The sequence below is a fragment of the Vulpes lagopus genome, chromosome 1 (assembly GCF_018345385.1).
Source record: "Vulpes lagopus strain Blue_001 chromosome 1, ASM1834538v1, whole genome shotgun sequence".
Classification (NCBI taxonomy): Eukaryota; Metazoa; Chordata; class Mammalia; order Carnivora; family Canidae; genus Vulpes; species Vulpes lagopus.
The window spans coordinates 121943210-121967319 of NC_054824.1; the positions used below are offsets into that span (position 1 = coordinate 121943210).

The 24110-nt window shown below is 39.8% G+C and overlaps 1 protein-coding gene across 4 annotated transcripts in view; it reads right to left on the minus strand.

Annotated features, from left to right (window-relative positions):
• The window catches only part of OSBPL1A (oxysterol binding protein like 1A), a 227395-nt gene that overhangs the window by 65544 nt on the left and 137741 nt on the right, over positions 1 to 24110 (minus strand). For all 4 annotated transcript variants that reach the window (XM_041742615.1, XM_041742622.1, XM_041742628.1 and 1 more), the window contains one exon: positions 2329 to 2485. In XM_041742615.1, coding sequence (XP_041598549.1) covers positions 2329 to 2485 — 157 coding nt within the window. The remainder of the gene's footprint in view (positions 1 to 2328; positions 2486 to 24110) is intronic.

Below are 24110 nucleotides of genomic sequence, written 5' to 3' on the forward strand. Positions count from 1 at the left end.
ATGTAAAAACTTGGGTCAAACTGCTAACAGGTTAAAAGATTAGAGCTCTGAATACATTTCATAATTTAGTCCAAGAGGAGAGAACTGATCCTGTGGGACAGAGCCACAATGACAAGAAGCCCTGTAAATATGAACCTGGCTGTAGCAAGGAGTAGGCTAATTTTCTGCAAGGCAATTCAACCCTCCCCCTCTATTCCCCACCCCCACCCATCTGAGAGGAAAAGAACACAAGCAGGGGGAGCAGCAGCAGGAGAGGGACAAGCAGACTCTGCACTGAGCACAGAGCCCAATCCGGGGATCCATCTCATGACCCTGAGGATCATGATCTGAGCCAAAATCAAGAGCTGGATGCTTAACTGGCTGAGCCACGCAGGGGCCTCTATATCTGCTTTTTCTAAAAGCATCACCAAAATTACTACTGATTCAAATTGTTCTTCATATTATCCCAATAACTGCCCAATATAAATGCAGATTATGTATAATGCAATTGAGGGCACAGGCAAGAGGAATTTGGTAACATCCAATACTCCACTTACTTTCCTATTCTGAAAGGAAACCTTTAAATTATTTGTGGTATATGCTGTTTATTTGATAAGAAAGAAGGTTATGGAAAAGATGGGCTTTAAAAAAATCCCCATAACAATTACTTTTTAAAATAGGAAACTGTTGTTTTCCCCATATATCTGACTGCTGACGATTTCCTAAACTGTCCTCTTTTCTTTTAAATAACTAAAGAATATTTTATTACATTTACAAGCTTAATAAGTTGCAGCTCATTTGTCTTTTTAACTTTAACTTTTTTCTGTTGAGGTCACTAGCTGCATTCCTTTGTAGTTTTTCTTAGTGATCTGCCCTGATTTTTGAACAATTTCACCTTAACTTTCTTCTCATTTTACCATTCTGGGCTTGACTAAGACACAGCACAGAATATATGAATAATAGTATAATACATTTCTGTCAATTGCACAATAACTACTGTTAGGATGAAAGCACACATGCTAGGGCTCTTGAGTCCTGAAAGGCAACAGAAAAATGTCTCTCCTGCCCTAAAATAGAAGGGCATCTAAGAACAGGGGCTCTTTTTGCTATTTTAACTATTATTTCAGCTATTTGTAAGTTTCTCATACCCAAAGATTTCACCTGTGCTCCCCCTAGACCATCATGATGTAAGACTGGTAGGCCTGCCCAGTTTCCTGGTAGGGATTTCATGTCCTATTCAGAACTTATTAGCTCCAGACTCCCAAAAGAACGGACAGAAACTGCAGAAGACAATCGGGAAAGACACTCACTGCTAGCCACGTAATCTGCAACAGCACCCTCCATCATAAAGTATGTTTAGAGGACACCCTTCTCACCAAACAAAATAAAACTCTGGTTTTAATTAGTTCATTACCTGTAACTCACTAATGTTTTCAAAATAAGCATAAATTAAGACATTTTTCTTAGTAAGGGGCAAATACACATAAATCAGAAAGGATATGTACATTTTTTTCCTGGGAGAACAATAATTAAAACCAACTGGGACCAGAATCATGGTACAGAAATGAAGTCAGAGTTACACAACCTACAAATACTAAACAAACAAAAACTACCTTGTAGAAATTAACTGTTAATAACTTCTTATCGCCAAAGTGCTTTTTATAATGACCCCAGGAATACGTCCTTAACCCATAATTTGGTAAAATATCTTATGAATACCAGCAGACACATATGCCACTGTGTCTGTACACTCATGCTGAAACTGGAGAGCTCGGACGTCTGCTGTGTCTCATTAATTTGGGACAATCTCTAGGATGAAATCATCAAGGGAATAAAAAGATACTAATGTTATTAGACAGTGTAAAATGGATCTGTTCAAAAAGCCCTGGGTCTAATAAAAGTCTTTGTTTAAATGTAACTAAATTGTATCAACAGGCAGGCAATATTACCATTCCCTCTTTATAAAACCAACAAGAAGATCAAATGTCGAGAAACTAAAATAGCATGGGGAGGCAGAGCCATAAAAGATGTATGATGAAAAAAGGAGCCCAGCATCAATTGCAATAGGCAGTTCTGAAGAGCCTATCTAAATCGTCAACCAAAGGATTTATGTTCCCGAAACCATGGCTGCTAACACCAAGTTTTATGCTTTGTTCCTACAAGTACAGATGATGTTCTTCTCTTAAATGAACAAAATATGTAAGCTAGATCCTTTCTCTGAGGTGGTAACAGCAATATAAAAGTCTAACACAGAGGGGAGGAGAAACAAAGAGAAGGCATGCTTTGCTTTATGAACCGCAAGTATTTTATAAGTCAGCCATGGTAAGTAACCATTAAAGACTATCCTACCTGTGTTTTTTGATGCCATTGGAGAGAGCATCTCCACCACCACAATCTTTTCCTTCTGACATTCTGTGTTTTCTACTGCTCAAGAGCTCTCCTTCCTCGTCCAAGGAGCACGCCGTCACTGCTTCCAGTCTACTCAGGGACCACTCGGACTCGGACTCTGTGATAGAGCAGGTTCATAGTCAATGAGCTGAACTTGGGTGTGAGGCTGCAGTAACAATGCATTAGGCTTTGAAACTTAAGCAGCCTACTTTGTCCTTCAACAATCCATCCATTAACCACATCCTTGGGGATTTCAATGAACCTGCACCCAATAAGGCTAAGGTGGATTTATGAAACAGATACAGGCTTATATAAACTTACAGTTAAATATCTTACATATTACAAGAGATTTCCAAAGATTACCCAATTCTTTAAGAAATCACATTCGGTAATCCCCCCCCCCCCCCATTTCTCTTTTTACACTGTCTTTTAAAGCATCTTAAGCGTAACTTACCAACCAAGCATTCATTTTTTAAAATACACGTATAAGGAAAAAGCTATAGTGGCTATACTTTAGGGAAGTTTAAGTTATATCTGATACTATAGATACAAAAGCAAAGGTAGTTTTAAAATATTTCAAAAAATACTTCTTCTGGTATGACATTATTTAAATGCTCAAGAGCTAAAGCTCAGTGTCCATATAAAATCCAATTATCAGGCAGGCATTTTTAGGATAGAAATACCACGTTCCTAATTGGCTATGTATTCAGGGTACAGCCATCTGCCTGTTTGGGAATACTAAGACAACTTATTTTTATACAACACATTATAGTTTTCAGGCATGATCACATTATTCATCTCCTTTTAGCATTTCCAGGGTGCCTGGTGACAGCACTGCAAGACTTATGGGGTTAACTAGTGTGCTGATGGGCTCATGGTTTTTGAGTTAGGCGAACCACGGTTTGAACCTAGGTCTTCTGACTCATTTCATGTTCTTTTTTTTTTTTTATTTAATTTTTTTTATTATTATTTATTTATGATAGTTACAGAGAGAGAGAGAGAGAGGCAGAGACACAGGCAGAGGGAGAAGCAGGCTCCATGCACCGGGAGCCCGATGTGGGATTCGATCCCGGGTCTCCAGGATCGCGCCCTGGGCCAAAGGCAGGCGCCGAACCGCTGCACCACCCAGGGATCCCTCATTTCATGTTCTATAGATTTCAGTTCAATGTAGCAAACTCCCCCCCAAATTAAATTGTACCTACATTTCTATTAAAATATAAACTCAAGGTAACTTTTAACTTCCCTCTTAAGCAGACACTCAACTGTCCTCTGCTCTGGAGAAGCACTCTGACAGACATTCAAGCAAACTTCCTTAAATGAATTTATTGACCCTCTGCTTATATTATAGCTAAACTGTTCAGGAAACCAAGTTTTTTAGTGCCTTCTTTTCCCTCTGCAGCATTCTATAACTTAGTCAACATTAAGGAATCTTATTTTTATCACATTAGGTTGATTATGGATCTTCCTTGACTTACAATGGGGTTACGTCCCAATTAATTCATCATAAGTTTAAAATATTAAGTAAAAAAATAAATAAAATGTCAAAAACGCATTTATACATCCAACCTGCCCAATATCACAGCTCAGCCTAGCCTACCTTAAATGTGCTCACTTACATTAGCCAAAAGTTAGGCAAAATCATCTGACACAAAGCCTATTTTATAATAAAGGAATTTACTGAATGCTGTACTGAAAAACAAAATGGTTGTCTGGGTATAGAACACTTGCCAGCCTATTGGTTGTTTACTCTCGTGACTGCGTGGCTGACTGGGAGCCATGGTTCCCTATTCTTGGCTAGCACTAGCTCCAGAAAAGATCCAAATTTAAAATTTGAAGTATGAAAAAAATAAAAATAAAATAAAATAAAAAATAAAATTTGAAGTATGGTTTTTATTGAATGCATATTGTTCTCACATTACCATAAAGTATGCAAGTCAGGGAACATCACAATAGTGAGTTTTGGACAAATACAACTGCAGGTTGGACAGCACATCTTGAGTTCTGAATTCTGGACTCTCTGGATGATGTTAAATTATTTAAAGTCTTTCAATGCCAGTAAAGTTATTTTTTTCCTGTAAATATAATTTTACTGGAATTTCTGAAAATATACCTTTGTTCAGTCATACACCTTTTAACAAAGAAGCAGATAATTTAATACTAAATTTGAAGAGACTTGTTTTTCATAGTCAGTTTTAGCAGGCAGCAACGATTTTTTAATGAAAAAATTAGATAACCTGAATAGCCAGTAACAAAAGACAGCTGCCCTTGAGGTGAAATTAGTTGTTAAAATTATACTTACAAAAACAATAAAACAGAAAAATACTTTTAGCAAAATGCGAAGTCAAAAATAATCAAGATACCATTTTGAAACGCTAAAAGATAGAGGAAAAAAATAACTTTAGTCATAAAGATAGACCAGGCTGGTTCAGAAGGACCATACAGAGGAGAGCAGTAAAATAACAGAAGTCTGTCTAGGGCACACTGAAGTAAGGGGATCAATTTTCTGGGCTAAGGAGATGGGTATCGGGAAAGACCTTGTGGGAGAGGTGGTGCTTCAGGTAAATCTTTACAAAAAAGAGACTAGTACTCAGGTGGAGGTAAGAGCATCGTTCAGAAGCAGCTGTCTGAGCAAGTCCTGTATCAAAGATGACAACAGTACTCTTAGGTGGTGAGTTGGGGGTGGATTTTTCACACCTACATTTTCAAATTTATTTCATATGAAAAAAATTAAGAATTTGAAGAGTCAAACAAAATAGCTGTGTCTATATTGGTTAGTATTATTTAAGATGCATTATTAGTACTTTATAATTCAGATGTCATGAAAACCAGAAAGCACTGAAGCAAAAAACCTCAGGCATTTATTACACAGCACTATGCACAGGACAATGTGTTTGCTGTTTAAGAGCTACAAATCAGAAGACATATATTCACCGAAAAAGAAAATCCTTAACAAAAAGCAGATACACAGTAAACACCAAACGAGAGGTAAGGCAGTTAAGAGTGTCTAGGAAGTAGATGTTTTCCAAAACAAGATTTCAATTTAGTGAGAATAAGCTGAAGACCTACAACCTTCATTCATGCTAACAGGACCGCCAAGTATGGCCCCTAGAGATACACCATCAGATGGCAGCACAGACCCTTGCCCTCCATGGCCAGCTGTACAACCTGACTCCCCCTCTCCCTCTCTCTCCTCCACTCCCTTTCTCCCAGTTCTTCCACCCCTGCCTTCCTTCAATCCTTCCTGCCAACCTCCTTTCCTCTCTACAACAGACAACAGGCTATCCCCACCCTTCCCCCAGGAGGGCTCTAACAAAGGTCACCAATGACCTGAATACTGCAAAGTCCAATGGTCATTTTCTCAATTCTTAAAGAACTATAAACTCATCCACAGTATCTGACACTGCTTAATTCATTCCTCCCATATTCTTAGCAAGTGCAGGCACTGGGAGTCAAAGAACTGTAAGATCTGGTCCCGGCCCAGGGTCTAGCAGAGGTGGACGGTTCTGTGAACACCTGAGTTTAGTAAAGTTTTCTAGGTAAATAACAGAAGTCAGAATGGGGACAGTAGGCCACATCGGAGAGATCAGCCATTTTACAGAGTAAAGGATGAGGTGTCTGGAAAGGACTGACTGATGATTGAGCTGTAAGGTGACAGAAGTAAAAGTGGGGGGCAGGGAGAGGGTTACAATAGAGGACTTTTTCCAAGCAAACAGAACAGCAGGACCCAACACAGAAGTGAAGTACTGGGAAAGATGGGAGCTGAAGCTATAACAAAGGAATAGTAGTAGGAGTGGTTGCATGGAAATGAATCTATGAGTTGCTTGCAAAGCTGACTATATAAGATGAATAAAAAGGCAGGCAGGCAGTGGGACAAGAGTATAAAATAAAGCAAGAAACAGGGTGGCATCCCAATGCGTATCAGGAGGTTCTGTATACCCACGAGGTATAAATCACAGACCTGTCTCTGAGCATTCCAGGTAGAGCAAGGCAGAGCAAGAAACATGATCAGTAACACAATTTATGGTGCTCTTGAGATGAAAACTAGCTGCTTAAGAACAAAAGCTCATTACTTCTAATACTATGAACAGAGAGATGTCTAATATACACAGTGGGAAATAGTTTGGGACTTACTTTATTGGCAAAAGGGAGTCATTCTTAAAAGACTCTGCCTTTGTAGCATTAGTCACACTAGTCTGTCTTCAGTGGATCATCACTGCATTTGGAGACTCCTAGTTTTAGATATATATTTTTTTTAATTTTATTTATTTATGATAGGCACACAGTGAGAGAGAAAGAGAGGCAGAGACACAGGCAGAGGGAGAAGCAGGCTCCATGCACCGGGAGCTCGATGTGGGATTCGATCCCGGGTCTCCAGGATCGCGCCCTGGGCCAAAGGCAGGCGCCAAACCGCTGCACCACCCAGGGATCCCGTTTTAGATATATTTAAATTCAAACATGTTTAGCTAAATATGGAAAAGGCCATAGCCACTGTGGAGGTTCATTGAGCAAGGTAAAGCCTGACAAAGAAGTAATTTTCAAATCTCCCTGTACTAATCCATCAGTGATAAATCTAAGCACTTCTGAGATCTTAAATCTCAATCTTAAAACTTCAGGTTTTTCAGTTTTGCCCATACATATAATTATCGAATGAACCAGACCTTATCTATCATCCAATGCTCATGGGCAAGATAGTAATGTCTCGGTGGAAAACATAAAGCACTTGGAGAGAGTGCTTACTGCCTACATTGTGGTGGTTACAGAGCTCTGGTAATAGCAAGAGGCCACAATATTCCTGCTTTAAAAAGAAACACACAAACCAGGCGGGAGATGAGGAGTCTTTACTGAGTACGAAGTTGGGAGTTTCACTTTCAGTCTGGGATGACTTAAGAACTGTGGAGATGGGGGGCAGGAACCGCTGTGCGCTTCACATTGTTGATTGTGAATATACTCAATGCCACCCAACTGGATACTTAAAAATGGCAAAAATGCCAAGTTTTAGGTTATGTGTACATTGCTACAAAAAAAAAAAAAATGAAACAAAACTCAAACAAATAAGCACACAAAAACCTGTCAAGCCAAGATCTATCATCTGGATGCATGAACTCTATTGTGGTCCTGTTATCTCTCACTTCAATGCCACTGAAAATCAAAACGACACAGAAGCAAGATGGGTTGATTTTTCTACAGACATATTTCCTTTTTTTTTTTTTTAAGGTTTTATTTATTTATTCATGAGAGAGAGAGAGAGAGGCGCAGAGTCACAGGCAGAGGGAGAAGCAGGCCCCATGTAGGGAGCCCAATGTGGGACTCGATCCCGGGTCTCCAGGATCACGCCCTGGGCTGAAGGCAGGCGCTAAACAGCTGAGCCACCAGGGCTGCCAGGCAGACATATTTCCAAACGCAGCAAAAGATATGTATTTGAGCAATACATACAGCTAGATTGCAGACGGAGCTAGCCCTTCACCATTCTATTTCCCACAGCATTTTCCCTCACAAACATATGTGCTTCTATAATAACTAAAGCTGCCCCAAATTTTCAGGATACTTCATCACCTCTGAGAAACTGGGTAAGGTAATTTATGAAATAGCCCTACATTATTTACTGAACTTTTGATGGCCAACTAGGGAAACTGGTATAGCACCAAGTAACGATGAGAAAGGGAACACTTCATGTTGCCTTATTTGTAGCTCCTTGTTTATTCCTACCTAGTCACAAAAGGATGGTGGCTTAACTGATAATTAATTTTATAGAAAAATTGTCAGAAAAATACTCTGAAGAACAAAGACTATGTTTTACAAGATAAATTCTTTAGCCTACAGACAAGTATTTAAAGTAGAAACTCCACCTGATTATTTTCAAGGAAAACAGCAGTATTAATGGAAAGTCTGTTTTAATGTGGCAAATCTCCAAAGGCCTAGATCTTGAAATATCTGTCCACATTAGGACTCAGAATTATTTTGAACACAATCTCCTTTCACTTTACAATTTCTTCACTCTCATCCAAATAGCATGGAAACCAACGGCTTTGACTGCATTAATGTGACTTTAAACATTCCTCATCACAATTTTATATATTAAATATGTACAGCTGTTTGTAGGTCACTCATACATTGATAAAGTATTTTTAAAAACCTCAGAATTAAGAGGATCATTAACCCTATCCTACATTTTGAGTTTTCCTCCTATTAAAAGGTTGAAAGAGGTCATGAAATTTAGTGTAAACATGCCAACAATTCTTATGTTATCCTGATCAACTTTTTTTTTTTTTTTTACATGACCTTTGAAAAAACAAGCTTGAGAACAAATAGTACAAAGGAGTGAGACGTGGAAGAACTGTGGATATGGTCCAAATAACCTTTCCCCTCTTACTTAAGGTAACAGGAAATGGTCAGGAGATACACACATTCAATTTAATACTTTTATTGTTGGCCTCCCACATACCAGGCATATTCTAAAAATGTCTATAGTAACCCAAAGTAACCCAAGCTTAAAATACCCGCACCAAATTTAAATTCCGCTTTAAGGGACAATTGTGTAAACTCAAAAATAACATAGTAAATATAAAGAACACAAAGAAAATAAAAACCAACCACATTTAAAATGAATTATAAACTGAAGTCAGAATAAGTCTAGAAGGGGCTGCCAAGAAGCTACTACAATAACTTACTAAGGAAGTGACAAAAGCTTGAAACAGAACCTTGGCAGCAAGCATCAAGAGTGAGAGACATTCTAGACATATCCTCCCTGAATGATGTCCAAGGTCAAAATCAACCAAATGGTATAGTGTTGCTCAGGACAGAGTTTCTAAAAGGTATTGGCTGTTCCCCAAGCAACTAAATCTACTGTTTTCTACAACTTGTAAAATCTGCACACGTAATTAAAGATGAAGAACTTTCACAAACCAGTGTGTGAACTACTGGGAGTCTTACAAGCTTCTACTTTCACTATTAAATCCAGAGCTTCCAGTTTGTCTTAAAATTATTTTCGAGGAGGTCACATATGCATTCATTCTACGAAGAAAATAACTCTAGAACTAAGGCCAGTTACAGAATAATCCATAGTTATAAAACAAGCTATTTTCTTGTGACTTCAACTTAATAAATTAATGTTTATCAAGTATCTACCAGGCACCAGGTAAAGAACTAGCTGCTAAAATAGTGCAGGAAGATTAAGAAGACAAGGTTGTTTCTGCCAAGTATTCAAACTCCAATCAGTAAGACACATAAGTAAACATATGTTTATACAGAGCATTTGTGGGAACAGTTGAAGAAGTCACTTTAAGAGAATCAGGGTACATTTCCAAGCAGAAATGACATCTGAGCTGCAATGATAAAGGCCAGTTTAAGGCCGAAAAAGAGAAAAATAGGTGTGAGGGGAACAGCAAACAGTCCTAAAGCCTGAAAGAACAAGTGTGTGTCCAAGAATACCTGGGATAGCTAGAGAGGAGGGTGGCTGGAGGGAAAAGATGTGATCATCAGAGCTGAAGCTTTAAAGTGAATGAGATCACAGAGTTTGGACTTAACCTGTAGTAATGGGCATGTTTTTTCAGGAAGTAATGAGATCAGATTTAGACTTTACAGACAGCTCTGATCTATCAGATTCCCTTGGCCAGTCTAACAATTACTAACAATCACCACAAACTTGGTGGCTTAAAAACATCAAAAATTTAGTTCTTTGTAATTTTGGAGGCCAGAAATCCAAATACCTTCCTAGAACCAAAAGCACCAGGGGAGTATTGGTATTGGCAGGACCACTGTCCCTCTGGGGGCACTAGGGGAGAATACATTCCTCGAGTCTTCCAGCTCTGGGCCTGTGGCCACTTCACTCTAGTCCCTGTCTCTGCCTTCACAGCACCTCTGGCTTTCTGTTACTGGATACTGCTGCCGGCATTTAGGTCCCACTCAGATAAGCCAAGATCATCTCCTCATCTCAAAATTCTTAATTACATCAGCCAAGATATTTTTTTTTCCAAAAAAAGGTTACAGGTTCTGAGGATTAGAAGGTGAACCTTTCCATGGGGGCCACTTTTCAGCCTCCCATACCTGACATCCCATGCCACAGGAGGGATGGCTGGTCAGAGACAAAGACCAGCCAAAGACAAAGACTAGTAGCAGCCAAACCTGTTAGATGTGTACCACCCTAGTCTCTGGGGTCCTAAGGAGGACTGCAGTCCTACCTGACAGTGCCTCAGTTTACCAGAGGGGTGAGCAAAGGTGTAAAAGACAACTGACACATTTGTAGTTTTCACAGTGGGAAGATGGTGATACATTCACCAAGACAAGGGATGTATGTAGAAGGGAACAAAGCATGGTGCCAAAAGAGATGGGAATCCTAAATATATCCTTCTCCTCCACAACCAACTACGTACTCTTCAAACTCAGTTATTTTGGCCTTAAAAATAGGTGTTAAAATTCCATTCACTCAAATATTTGAATTCCTAATGCATGCCAGACTCTGTGCTAGCTGCTAGGGATGCAGAGTTCCTCACGGAATGTATGATCTGGTTGATGGACAGGGCTGACAAAAGCCAAATAATTGTACAAAATTTCAACTATGGGAAAATGTTGCAGAGAGCCTGCGAGTGGGGATCTGATCAAGTCAAGAAAGTCCACCAGGCTTCTCTGAGGAAGCTCCTGACCCCTAAGCAAAGGTCAAAGATATGTGTTCATGAAAGAATAAAGAGAAAAAGAACTGAAACTTTCCATTCTCACTTAAATTGATTTTATTCAAATTTGTCATTTCTTATCTAGGACACCAGGACCTAGAATCAATCTTTACTCCTATAACACAAATACTCTACTAAAATGTGAACTCCTGAGTAGAGACCAGGTCTTATTTTCTTTGAACTCCCAATTCTTAGTATAATGTAATAAGAATTCTCTAATGTTTACTTCAGAAAAATATGAATCTTTACAAAACACTAATCAGATGCCCCTCTAATAATTATGTCTGTTGGCTCCCCACCACCTAAAATTCAAGTTCTTTTTCTTTTTTAAGATTTTATTTATTCATGAGAGACTCAGAGAGAGAGGGGGGAGAGAGAGAGAGAGAGAGAGAGAGAGAGAGAGAGAGAGAGAGGCAGAGATACAGGCAGAGGGAGAAGCAGGCTCCATGCAGGGAGCCTGATATGGGACTTAATCCTGGGATTCTGGGTTGACCCCCTGGGCCAAAGGCAGCCACTAAACCACTGAGCCACCAGGGATCTCTAAAATTCAAATTCTTGAGCACAAACTTATCATAAGACTCATTACTAGCTGGTCCTAAATTACCTTCTTGGCTTCATCCTGTCACTACTTCTCAGCACCCTAATCACTCATCTCTGCTTTGGCCTTACCGTATTTCATGGGGTTTTTGAAAACTATTTTTCTTTATCTTTGCATGTGTTGTCCTCTTCCATAAAGATATTCTATCCCGTCATATCTGTCTGGAGAACTCCTTACTCACTCTTCAAAACAATCTTTGAACGTGATGTGATGCCTTGCCCAACTTTCTCAAGCAGTTAGCAGACTCTCCTCTGAATTTCTGTAACCCTCCTGACATACCATCTGGCAGAACTCATTACTTATTCAACAAATATTTGTTGAGCACTCCTTTCTTCATCTAGCACCATCCTGGGGCAGGGGGGAATACAACAGTTAACTAAACAAAATCCTGCCTTGACTGAGGAGCATACATTCTAATTGTAGGAGATCAACAAACAAATGAATACTATGTGAAAGGTGTTTTTTTTAAGGGCAAAAAAAGAGGGGGAGGGGATAAACACTGTTGGGTGAGGATCTTTCTGAATAAGAATGAAGTGAGGGAGCAAGTACTGTAGATATCTGGGATAAGACAGTTCTAGGCAAAGGAGATAATGAAAAGCAAAGGTCTGAGATCACACTATGCATATTTTCAGGCCACAACGCTATGAAACTTGAAGTCAATCACAAGAAAAAATTTGGGAAGACCACAAGTACAGGGAGGTTAAAGAATACCCTTTTAAAATTATGAATGGGTTAACCAGGAAATTAAAAAAGAAATAAAAAAAATACATGGAAGCAAATGAAAATGAAAACATGACAGTCCAAAACCTTTGGGACGCAGCAAAGGAGGTCACAAGAGGGAACTACATAGTAATTCAGTCCTTCCTCAAGAAGCAAGAAAAATCTCAAGTACACAACCTAACCTTAAATCTAAAGAAGCTGGAAAAGAACAGCAAATAGAGCCTAAAACCAGAAGAGAAATAATTAAGAGCAGAGCAGAAATAAAGGATATAGAAATCAAAATAAACAGAACAGATCAACGAGACTGGGAGCTGATTCTTTGAAAGAATTAACAAAACTGATAAACCCTTAGCCAGATTTATTAAAATGAGAAGGGACTCAAAATAAATAAAATCACGAACTGAAAGGGGAGAGATCACAACTAACACTACAGAAATACAAACAATTATTATGACCAATTATATGCCAACAAATTGGGCAACCTGGAAGAAACGGATAAATTCTTAGAAACATAAATTACCAAAACTGAAACAGGAAGAAATAGAAAATTTCAACAGACCCATAACCAGCGAAAAATTTGAAGCAGTTATCGGAAATCTCTCAACAAACAAGAGTCCAGGGCCAGATGGCTTCTCAGGGGAACTCTACCAATTTTTAAAGAAAAATTAATAGTTACTCTTCTAAAACTGTTCCAAACAATAAAAATGGAATGATAACCTCCAAACTCATTCCACAAGGCTAGCATTACCTTCATTCCAAAACCAGACACAGACCCCACTAAAAGGAGAATTACAGACCAGTATTTCTGATGAACATGGATGTAAAAATTCTCAGTAAGATACTAGCTAATGGAATCCCACCATACATTAAAAGGACTATTCACTATGATCAAGTGGGATTTATTCCTCGGCTTCAGGGGTGGTTCAATATCTGCAAAGCAACCAACATGATACATCAAATTAATAAAAGAAAGGCTAAGAACCATATGAGAAGATCCTCTCAATAGATGCAGAAAAAGCATTTGACAAAATACAGCATTCTTTCTTGATAGAAACCCTCAAGAAAGCAGGTATGGAAGGAATATACCTTGACTTCATAAAGGCCATATATGAAAGACCCACAGCTAATTTCATCCTCATTGGGAAAAAACCAAGAGCTTTTCCTCTATGGTCAGGAACATGACACGGATGTCCACTCTCACCACTGTTGTTTAATCTAGTACTGGAAGTCCTAGCCTAAGCAATCAGACAACAAAAAGAAATAAAAGCTATCCAAATTGGCAAGAAGTCAAACTTTCACTCTTCACAGACAACATGATACTGTGTAGAAAACCCAAAAGACTTCACCAAAAACTAGCAGAACTGATTCATGAATTCAGCAAAGTTGAAGTTTCTGTAGGTTGAGATAAAATCAACATACAGAAATCTGCTGCATTTCTATATACCAATAATGAAGCAGGAGAAAGAAATCAAGGAATTGATCCTATTCCAACTGCATCTAAAACCATAAGACACCTAGAAATAAAGCTAACCAAAGAGGTAAAAAAGTCTGTACGCTGAAAACTATAGAACACTTATGGAAGAAACTCAAGATGACACAAAGAAAAAACATCCTATACTCATGGATTGGAAAAACAAATATTGTCAAAATGTCTATACTACCCAAAGCAATCTACACAATCAATGCAATTCCATCAAAATAACACCAGCATTTTTCACAGAGCTAGAACAAATAATCCTAAAATTTGTATGTAACTAGAAAAGACCCTGAATAGCCAAAGTAATGTTGAAAAAGAAAAGCGGGAGGCATCACAATCCCAGACTTCAAGCTGTATTATAAAACTATAATCATCAAGACAGTATGGTACTGCACAAAAACAGTCACATAGATCAACGGAACAGAAAAGAGAATCCAGAAATGGACTCACAACTATACGGTCAACTCATCTTTGACAAAGCAGGAAAGCATATCCAATGGAAAAAGGAAGTCTCTTCAACAAACGGTGTTAGGAAACCTGGACAGCCACATGCAGAATTAAACTGGACCACTTCCTTATAGCATACAAAAAATAAATTCAAAATGAATGAACATTTGTGAGACAGAAAACTATCAAAATCCTAGAGGAGAAAACAGGCAGCAACCTCTTTGATCTAGGCCACAGCAAGACAGGTCTCTGGTGGCAAGGGAAACAAAAGCAAAAATGAACTTTTGGGATCTCATCCAAATAAAAAGCTTCTGCACTGCAAAGGAAACAGTCAACAAAACTAAAAGGAAACCTATGGAATGAGAGAAGGTATTTGCAAATGACATACCAGATAAAGGGCTAGTATCCAGAATCTATATAAAGAACTTACCAAACTCAACACCCCAAAAATAAATAATTCAGTTAAGAAATGGGTAAAAGACATGGACACTTTTCCAAAGACATAAAATGGCTAACAGATGCAGGATAAAATGTTCAACATCACTCATCAACAGGGAAATACAAATCAAAACCATAATAAGATACCACCTTACACCTCTCAGAATGTAAAATTAACAACTGAGAAAACAACAGATGCTGGGGAGGATGCAGAGAAAGTGGAACCCTTTACACTGTTGGTGGGAATACAAGCTGGTACAGCCACTCTGGAAAACTACATAGAGATTTCTCAAAAAGTTATAAGTAGAGCTACCCTATGACCTAGCAATTGCATTTCTACGTATTTACCCCAAAGGATATAAAGAGATTTGAAGGAACACATGAACCCCAATGTTTATAGCAGCAACAAGAGCCAAAATATGGAAAGAGCCCAGATGTCCATCGACAGATGTATTTGATAAAGGTGATGTGGTATATCCGTACAATATAATATGACTCAGCCATCAAAAAAAAAAAAAAAAAAAAAGAAAGAAATATTGCCATTTGCAACAGTGGATGGAACTAGAGGGTATTTTTTTAGGGGTTCTTTTTTTTGGGGGGGGGTTAAATTTATTCATGAAAGAGAGAGAGAGAGAGGCAAAAACATAGGCAGAGGGAGAAGCAGGCTTCCCATGGGGAGCCTGATGCAGGACTTGATCCCAGGACCCCAGGATTGAGCCAAAGGCAGATGCTCAACCACTGAGCTGCCCTTATGCTCCTGGAACTGGAAGATATTATGCTAAGCAAAATAAGTAATCAGGGAAAGACGATTATCATATAATCTCACTCATATGTGGAATTTAAGAAACAAAACAGAGAATCACAGGGGAAGAGAAGAAAAATAAAACAAGATGAAATCAGAGAGGGAGACAAACCGTAGGAGTCTCTTAATCATTGGAAACAAACTGAGGGTTGCTGGAGGAGGGGAGGGGTTGCAGGATGGGTGAGCTGGTTGATGGGCATTAAGGAGGGCACTTGTGATGAGCACTGGGTGCTTTATGTAAGTGATAAATCACTAAATTCTACACCTGAAACCAATACTACATGGTATGTTAACTAACTTGAATCTAAGAAAGAAAAGAAAAAGTCTGAGGGAGAACATGCTTGGCAAGTTCAAGAACTAACACTGAGGTCAGAGGGACAAAAGTGACGGGGAGAGGCAGACTTCAGAACAGTGGCAGAGGGCCAGACTGTGTAGGGCTTTGGCTTTTATTCCAGCTAATAAGCAAAGCCATTGGAAGTTTCCGTACAGAGAATTGATGTGAACTGATTCATGTTTCAGAATGATCTGTGAATACTGGATTTAGAACACTGCTGCAGATAAGGGTGCAGGCAGAGAAAGCAGTCAGAAAATCACTGTGACAATCCAGGCGAGAGATGGTGGGGGTGCGGATCTGGGTGATAAGAGTCTAATATGGCCAAGTGGCCAGATTTTTTTTAAGAGAGAGCATGAGCAGGAAGGGGAGAGGAAGGGGCTGAGGAAGAAGGAGAGAATCACAAGCAGGTTCCAAGTTCAGCACAAAGTTTGACATGGGGCTCGATCTCATGACCCTGAGATCATGACCTAAGCCAAAATCAAGAATCAGATGTTTAACCAACTGCACCACCCGGTGCCCCCTGATGTATTTCAAAGGTACATCTAATAGAATTTGTTGATGGACTGAAGGTGGATGTGACACATAAAAATAAAACTGTGAAGGATAAGTCAAAGGTTCCCAGACTTGGGCAAAGCACCTGGAAAGACAGATCTTCCATCTACCAAAATGCAAAAGACTGCAGAAGGGGCAAGCTTTGAGTAGAAAGCTAGAGTTCTCTTTAGGACATTTTATGACATGTAGGAGCTATCTTAGACATTTAAGTGAATATGCCACATGGATATTTAGACAGAAGTCTGAGTTCAGAGGGAAGACAAAGGCTGGAGATACAGAATTATGGATTTATCAGAATACAGACAATGTTTCAAGGCACAAGACTACCATGAGGCCATGTTAGGCAATGTTGCTCAAGCTTTAATGTCTGTATGAACCACTTTCAGAGTTGAAAAACATGTAGATTTTTATTCACTAGATCTGAACTGAGGCCTTGGGTTCTCCATTTCCATCAAGTTCCCAGGTGATGCTGATGCTAACCATCAGACTGCAGTTGGAGAAAAAAGGACCTAGAACTAAGCAGGGACAGAAAAGAGGTTCCTGCCTGACCCCTGCAACACTCTAGTATCAGAAGTTGGAAGGATGCAAAAGCACTGGCAAAGGAAACAGAATGTGATATCACAAATGTGATATTCTGGAAGCTAAGTAAAGAAAATGTTCTAAGAGGGAGGTTGTAATCACAAACTTTACATGCTGATGAGAGGTCAAGAAAGAAAAAGAGAACTGAGAAAGTGGCACTCAATCAGGCAGCTGAGTGCAGTCCGGCGGTGATCTGGTTGAGAGCACTACATGCAGTAGTGGAAACAAACATATAAGCAGAAGATAATGGAAAGGAGAGGACTCTGGGATCAGAGGTATTTTTAACAGATTGAGCATTTTAAAGACAAGAGCACTGATGGGAATGAGGAATAACCAATTACCTGGGGAAGAGGAGGAGCCGCACAGACGTCCACCTGTAGGCCCGGGGAGAATCCCAGGCACAAGGGGAGGGTGGTTTCAGTCAGGGACATAATAGTCATCAGGGCAAAGCAGAAAAGGCGGAAGATACACACATATGGACACATCCAGGTGTGTGAGGGCTGTGACAGTGGGAACATGGGAAGCTTCTCAGTGCCGTAAACAATGTCCTCAGTGGCACAGGATGGAAAAGTTGTTACTGGTGAGATAAGCATGAAAGCAGCATGTGAAAGCAATGGACTACAGAAATGGAATAGGACCTCGGGGCAGCAAAAGAGCACACATGGGCTCTAGTGCCATGGGCTTACAGCCAGAGCCACCAGCATGGCCCTGGCTATGCCTCCAGCCTCACCTAGTCCCTTGAGGGCTGAGGCTGGCAAGAGGAGAGGGATGGTGTGATATCCTATCAGCAGAGTACAAGGCAGGGGACTGATCCCACGTTGCCCCTTGAAAGCTAGGCCTCAAAGGCGGACAAGACGTGAGGGCACATGTGGAGTGGCAGGTGGGGTAAAGATGGAGATGATATGGTGTAGTCAAAGCAATGTTGGGATCAAGGTTTCTAAGAGAGCGGGTCCAAAGACAGGAGACAAGCGTCAAGCTGTGGGCCATACAGATAGGATGGTGCTGACACAGTTCCTGAGAAAGGCAAACTCCAAGGTCCAGTCTTGGCAGTGAGCTGCTGGGGTGAAGGGCCAGATCCCTTGTACATTATACTGACACTGTCTTTCCACACGTTCATCTCTTGCCCTAGACTGACCGTGAATCCTCCAGATTGAGGGACCAGATCTTTATCTTGGTATCACTGTGCCTAACAAAGCACCTGACACACAGTGGGCACTCAGTAGATACATCTGGTTAATGAAATCCTCTCAATGCTAAGGACAGTACAAAGTGCACGTGACTTACAATAAATATTTAATGAAGATATCAATTTAGTCAATAAAAACATTTCAGAAAATGAAGATGGACCCAGAAGGTCAACCCAAAACCTAAAGGATAAATTATACTCAGCAGTGTCTACCTACAGCACAAATATAATATAAGGAAGCTGCTAGTTTTTTAATGCAACAAACACAAAGCTAGATTCAGAGCCCCTGCCACTTATTGGATTTCCTCTAGAATGTTTCATGTTTCAAATGGAAGCTGTTAAGAGCTGTATTCTGTGGTACTCGATTTGCCGTCTATCACATCAACTAATTAATATGTTTTGTATTGGGCAGTAGAGAAGATACAAAAGTTAAATACCACAAGGTCTCTGCCCTTAAGAGAAATGTAATGCTGTAGGATATAAGGGAAGAATACACAAAAAGTTACTTAACAAGAAAAAGGGCAAGAACAAGGCACTGTGGCTAATTCTCAGAAGAAGGAGGGGGGAACAAGAGAGAAGTGAGTGCCAAAAATACAGAGGTGGGTAGTATCGCCAAGCACCAGGCCGGTGCAGCCTACAAGTAAAGACACACAGAAGAGGGCCGGATAAGAAAGGGACGGACAGACAGTTTAAAAATAAGCTGTAGGAGAAGACAACACTGGGCCTGGGAACAATGACCACTTTGGTCAGACCCTATGTCTTCTGTATGTTAAATGTCAGTGGAGATGGTATCACTTTTCTCCACTGTGACCTGTAATACTTACTGAATTAAACTCTATTTGACAGAGGTCATAACTGGTTCTGTGTTACTTTCCTCCAGACAAAACCCAAATTGTTATGTGACCACTTCCCATTTTGAAGTTTTGACTTAAAAAGACATGAGCACCCACCCCTGCAACTGGTGAGAAATGCTAAAACTGGTTTCAATTTCATGACATAACTCTCTACTGGTTTTGCCAGTCTACACTATTGGGTTGTATGCATTATTCATGCACATTTCAACCAAAATAGCATTAAGAGGAAAACCTAGCAAGAAAGCCTTTTTTGAGCAACTGATCTCAACATGTTTCTAAAAAGGAAAACGAACAGACAGCAAGAAAACCAATATATTTTGAAGTTATAATATCCAAAAGGCAAGAATTTTGGTGAAACTGCCATCTCAGTCAGACCAGTTCTACAAAATAACAGCCACAGAATTATTTAACTGGTAACAGATGTTTCAAAAATAATTCCTTAGAAGATTACTAGAGATTCACAAAGTCAAGCACCCTGAATTGTCCCTCCCCCTTAGCAACTTTTTCATTCCCCTCTCCTTTCTGTGAGCAGGTCTCAGAGCCCAAACTGGATTGTTAATTTCCTCAAGCACAAATTTTATGCTTTGATACCATCTCACCCCAGCTCACTCCTTGCATCTCTCTTCTCCCACACAGAATCCAAAGTGGAGCACGAAGACCATATGAAATCAGCAAGCACGACCAATTCTCTTGTATCGAATACCAATGCATTTTTAGGGAGGACAGAAATATCAGTGGCATATGTTCAAAACCTGCATCCCATATTTAGAGAGGAACTTGGGGATCTAAAAAGATAAGGTACCCATGGTCATACAAAGACCAGTACAGTACAATGAAGAGCCTATGAAAGAGGTGTCAGTGAGTGAGCACTAAAGAAGAAATGATTAATTCTGCCAGGGGAGTGAGGAAAGACAGCTCAGGGGAGGAGGTAATCTAGAGGTATTTGAAAGCTCTGGTAGGAGAAGAAGGGAGCAATAGAGCAAAAGTGAAACAGAAAGGGTAGGAATATGGGACAACTGGGTGGCTCAGAGGTTGAGCATCTGCCTTCGGCCCAGGGCATGATCCTAAAGACCTGGGATCGAGTCCCATGTTGGGCTCCCTGCAGGGAGCCTGCTTCTCCCTCTGCCTGTGTCTCTGTCTCTCTCTGTGTGTCTCTCATAAATAAAATCTTAAAAAAGGGTGGGGGGGGTAGGAATATGAAGAAGGAACCACTTTCTTCTTCCCTAAAGTGGTTCTATTATTTCTATACTTCTTTCATTTGCAGTACAGCATTTTTCCAACAGAACCAGTTTTCCTTTAGTTTCTTCTTACATCTTTTTTGCTTCAGTGTGCATGACTGTTAGGCCCCTATACCAGGAAGTGGTCACTTTATGGTAAGATCAGCAATTTCACTCAACCATTACTTTTCTTAAACACACATACATCCATACATATACACACACACACAAAATTAGATGTTGCTCCTTTTAACTCATATTACACAACAGAATTCAACCAAATTGTGAATAAGAAATCTGTTTGCTTAAGGGAATTTTATGAAATCTTTAGTCACTGTGCATACTTGAAAAGTAATGTAAAAATGATCAAGAGATCCCACTGGGCTGGAAAAATTAGGCTATACTGTATGGTTACACCAAGGTTTTCTCTCAACTACACTGTATTAGATTTTCATTGATCCTGCTTATCTGCAAAAACCTAAAGGGACATGATAAGGGAAAAGCAGCTAAGAGAAAACGGGAAGTTACATGGACTTTAAGTCTAAACAAATAAAATTATCCTGTTTTTTAAAGGAAGTAACAGAAGTTGTAAGCAACTTTTAAAAAGAAAATTAAACATTTAGTCAAAATAATTTATGAATATATTAAGAGAAGACTCTTTAAGAATCTTTTTATATCTCTTAAATATTAGCTTGATTTAATCTTTTACTATGAGTCAGCAATTAAAAATAAGCTTTAAATGAAATATAGGTTTGCATACGTTTGGTCTTATTTAAATCCACATCTAGTAGCCTGCTGTCACTACCATGTTTCAGGGTTGGAGAAGCCTGGTGTGGCTAACACAGTAAGCGAAGGGAGTAAGGCAACAAGGCTGATTTGAGGACACAGGCAGAATGTGGACCATGTTAAGAGCCGTGAAGGCCTGTTAAGGAGTTTGATTTTTATTTTCAGTGCAATGAGAAGCCACCACAGGACTTTAGGCAGGGGAATGCAATGAGGTGACAGTCTGCGAAGTGTCAATGTGGATAGTGTGTATAGAGTGAACTTCAGGAGGGCAAGGCTGGAAGCATGGTATTAAGCAGCTGGACAAGAGTGGGTACAGCACAGGTGATAATAAGCGCTTAGTGTGCCAGATACTGTTTTAAGTATAAATATTTATCATGATAAGCTCATGATCCATCTGCAGATGAAGTAATGAGGCACACAAAAGTGAAGTAACTTTCCAAAAGATAAATTATTGGTCTGCCAATTCCTGTATCAACAGTCTCCAGCCCCAGCTTTTGACCCTATAGTAAAAGAACATACATGGCTTCCAGGTATGATTTTAAGACAGAAACGGACAAGCTTTAAGCTAGGTTTCATTGATATGGCACATGAATATCACAAACCACTCCTAGGTTTCTGGCTTTAGGAGAGGAGAGAGGTGCCATTTACTAAAGCGAGGCAACACCGAGAGGAAAAAGAGAAGGATCATCTAGCAGAAAAAATACATTTATTTATCCAGCTGACAGCTAAGTATATAAGTCTCTAACAAGAGATCAAGAGGTCAGGATTAGAGCTGTCAATTTGGGAATTGTGGTAGTCAGACTAATGGTCCCCAAAACATGTCCATGTCCTAGCCTCTGAAAACCAGTGGAAATATTACCTCATAAGGTAAGAGGATTCTGCCGACATGATTGAGCTGAGGGCCTTGAAGTGGGGAGGTCACCCTGGATTACCTGGGTGGGCCCACTGTGATCCCTAAGGTCCTTTAAAACATAGGGGAGAAAAGTCAGAGGCAGAGACAGAGCCTGGAAGATGTCACACTGCTGCCTTTGATGAGGAAGGATGGGGCCTTAAGTCAACGGATACAGGTGATCTCTAGAAACTAAAAAGGCCAAGGAAATAGATTCTCTCCCAGAACCTCTATAAGAAATACAGCCCTAATCAAGACCCTGACTTTGAGACTTCTGACCTCCAGGACTGTAAGAAAACAAATCTGCACTGTTTAAGCACATTTGTGGTAATTTTCTACAGCAGGAATAGGAAATGATTAAAGGAATTTTAAGTCAGTACTTAAAATGATGCAGTATTGAAAGTGAAGGTGGAAGAACAATAACCAAACAGAAGTCCTTGAGAAGGTGCCAGGAAAGGGGTACATGCACAAATGAGGAGGGGATGGCTTTAACTGAGGAGGGACATTTCTTCCTTTGCAACAGAAAGGAAGAAGGAAGCAGGAGTGGAGGTTGATGTGTAAAGATTGTAGTGAGAAGATAAAGTCATTCCCAAATGATGGCTTTTATGATCTCAATGAATTATATGGCTCAGCTATCAGCAGTTCAAGACTGGAACCTGGGGCATCTGACTTAATCTTAATGCAGTTATAACACTGCATCAAATGATTTTCAAGATTTCTAGTAGGAAACAGTAGGAGTGGCCACAGAAAGGGTACTCTGTTCAGGCAAATATACCAAAACTCGGGGGGGGGGAGGGGTCACTCAGGGCAGGAAGGAGCAAAGGCATGGCACCTGTCCCCTCCTTCATTTCTACAACCATGGTAGAACAGGCTGATTGACCTAGGCTCCTGAACTTGGCCTCAGGATCCCTCTCAACACAGCAAACCCTAAAGCAACAGGTCCTGCAAACCAGTCTGAATTGGCACTTGAACTGCAATATACTTGCCAAGGGTCACCTAGGGACTATAGTTCTTTTTATCTCTTCCTCCCAGAGGAGATGATTTTGGAGAGTGTTTTGAGTGCTAAAATATGACTGAGAAGCAGAAAGATGACAGAAGCTGCTAAATGTCTATCAAGGAGAGAATGATCAAGAAAACAGTGGTGAATCACATCCTGGACTTCCATACAACCTTTAGAAAGAATGACTTAAGAGTTGTACTACCAATGGGAAAGATTTCCAAGTTATGTTGTTACATGAAAACGCAGACCCCGAATGATCATACAGCTATTTCTGCTCCTGATTTACAACAAAACAAAGCCATACGTACATGTGCACATATACATGGGACTGCCTTAAAAAGGGCCTGGAAGAGAATCTAAAAGGCTGTCAGTAAGACCTTCCAAGAAAGAGTGCATAATTAGGATAAGGGATGAAGGGAAACTTTCACAGAGTAATACACATACTTTTACATTGTTTATCACAATTTTTCTTAACATTTTCTTAAAAAAAAAAAAAAAAAAAAGAACACAAAGGATGCATCTGGGCTCTATTACATTCAGACCTCTTTGTACTTAATCCTATGATCCCTCTAGTGACTTTCCCTTTTGGATGCCCCCGACGGAAGGAATACAGGACATGACACTACTGGACTTGGCACAGGGTAGGTGTGAAAAAATGTCTGCAGCCTTCAATGTTATTCCCCCTCTTCTCCCACCTCCCTCAGTCATGTTAAACACTTCCTATGCCGGGTCACTCATCCCACTGCTTCCAAATCCTAGCTTTACTTTCTCTTCCCAATCAGTCACTCCTTTCACAAATGCCTTTTCTAAGTAACATCATCATCATCAGTATCCTCTTTTCTTTAATTATTCCTAAATCTGGCTATTAAAATTACTTTTCCCATTATTTGATTATTTCACACTTCCCACAAATAAAGGCCCTATTTGCCGCTTCTCTCATAATGAATCTCTTCTCCAAAAGCCCACCAAACAATCATTTTCTCTGTCTTATACGATCACACTGTTTTTAATCTCCTTAACCCAATCTTTAGTTTTCATTTCTATTGCCTCTCCTTGGGGTGCTTCCTTTATTCTGAATGTGATCCTTTCACACCTGCTATCCACCAGGGTCTCCTGCTTCTGTGGTCAAGTTCCAGGCGACCAGTAATTGCACAGATCCATCTATTCTCTAAGAACTTGATTGCCTCACGTTAGAGAG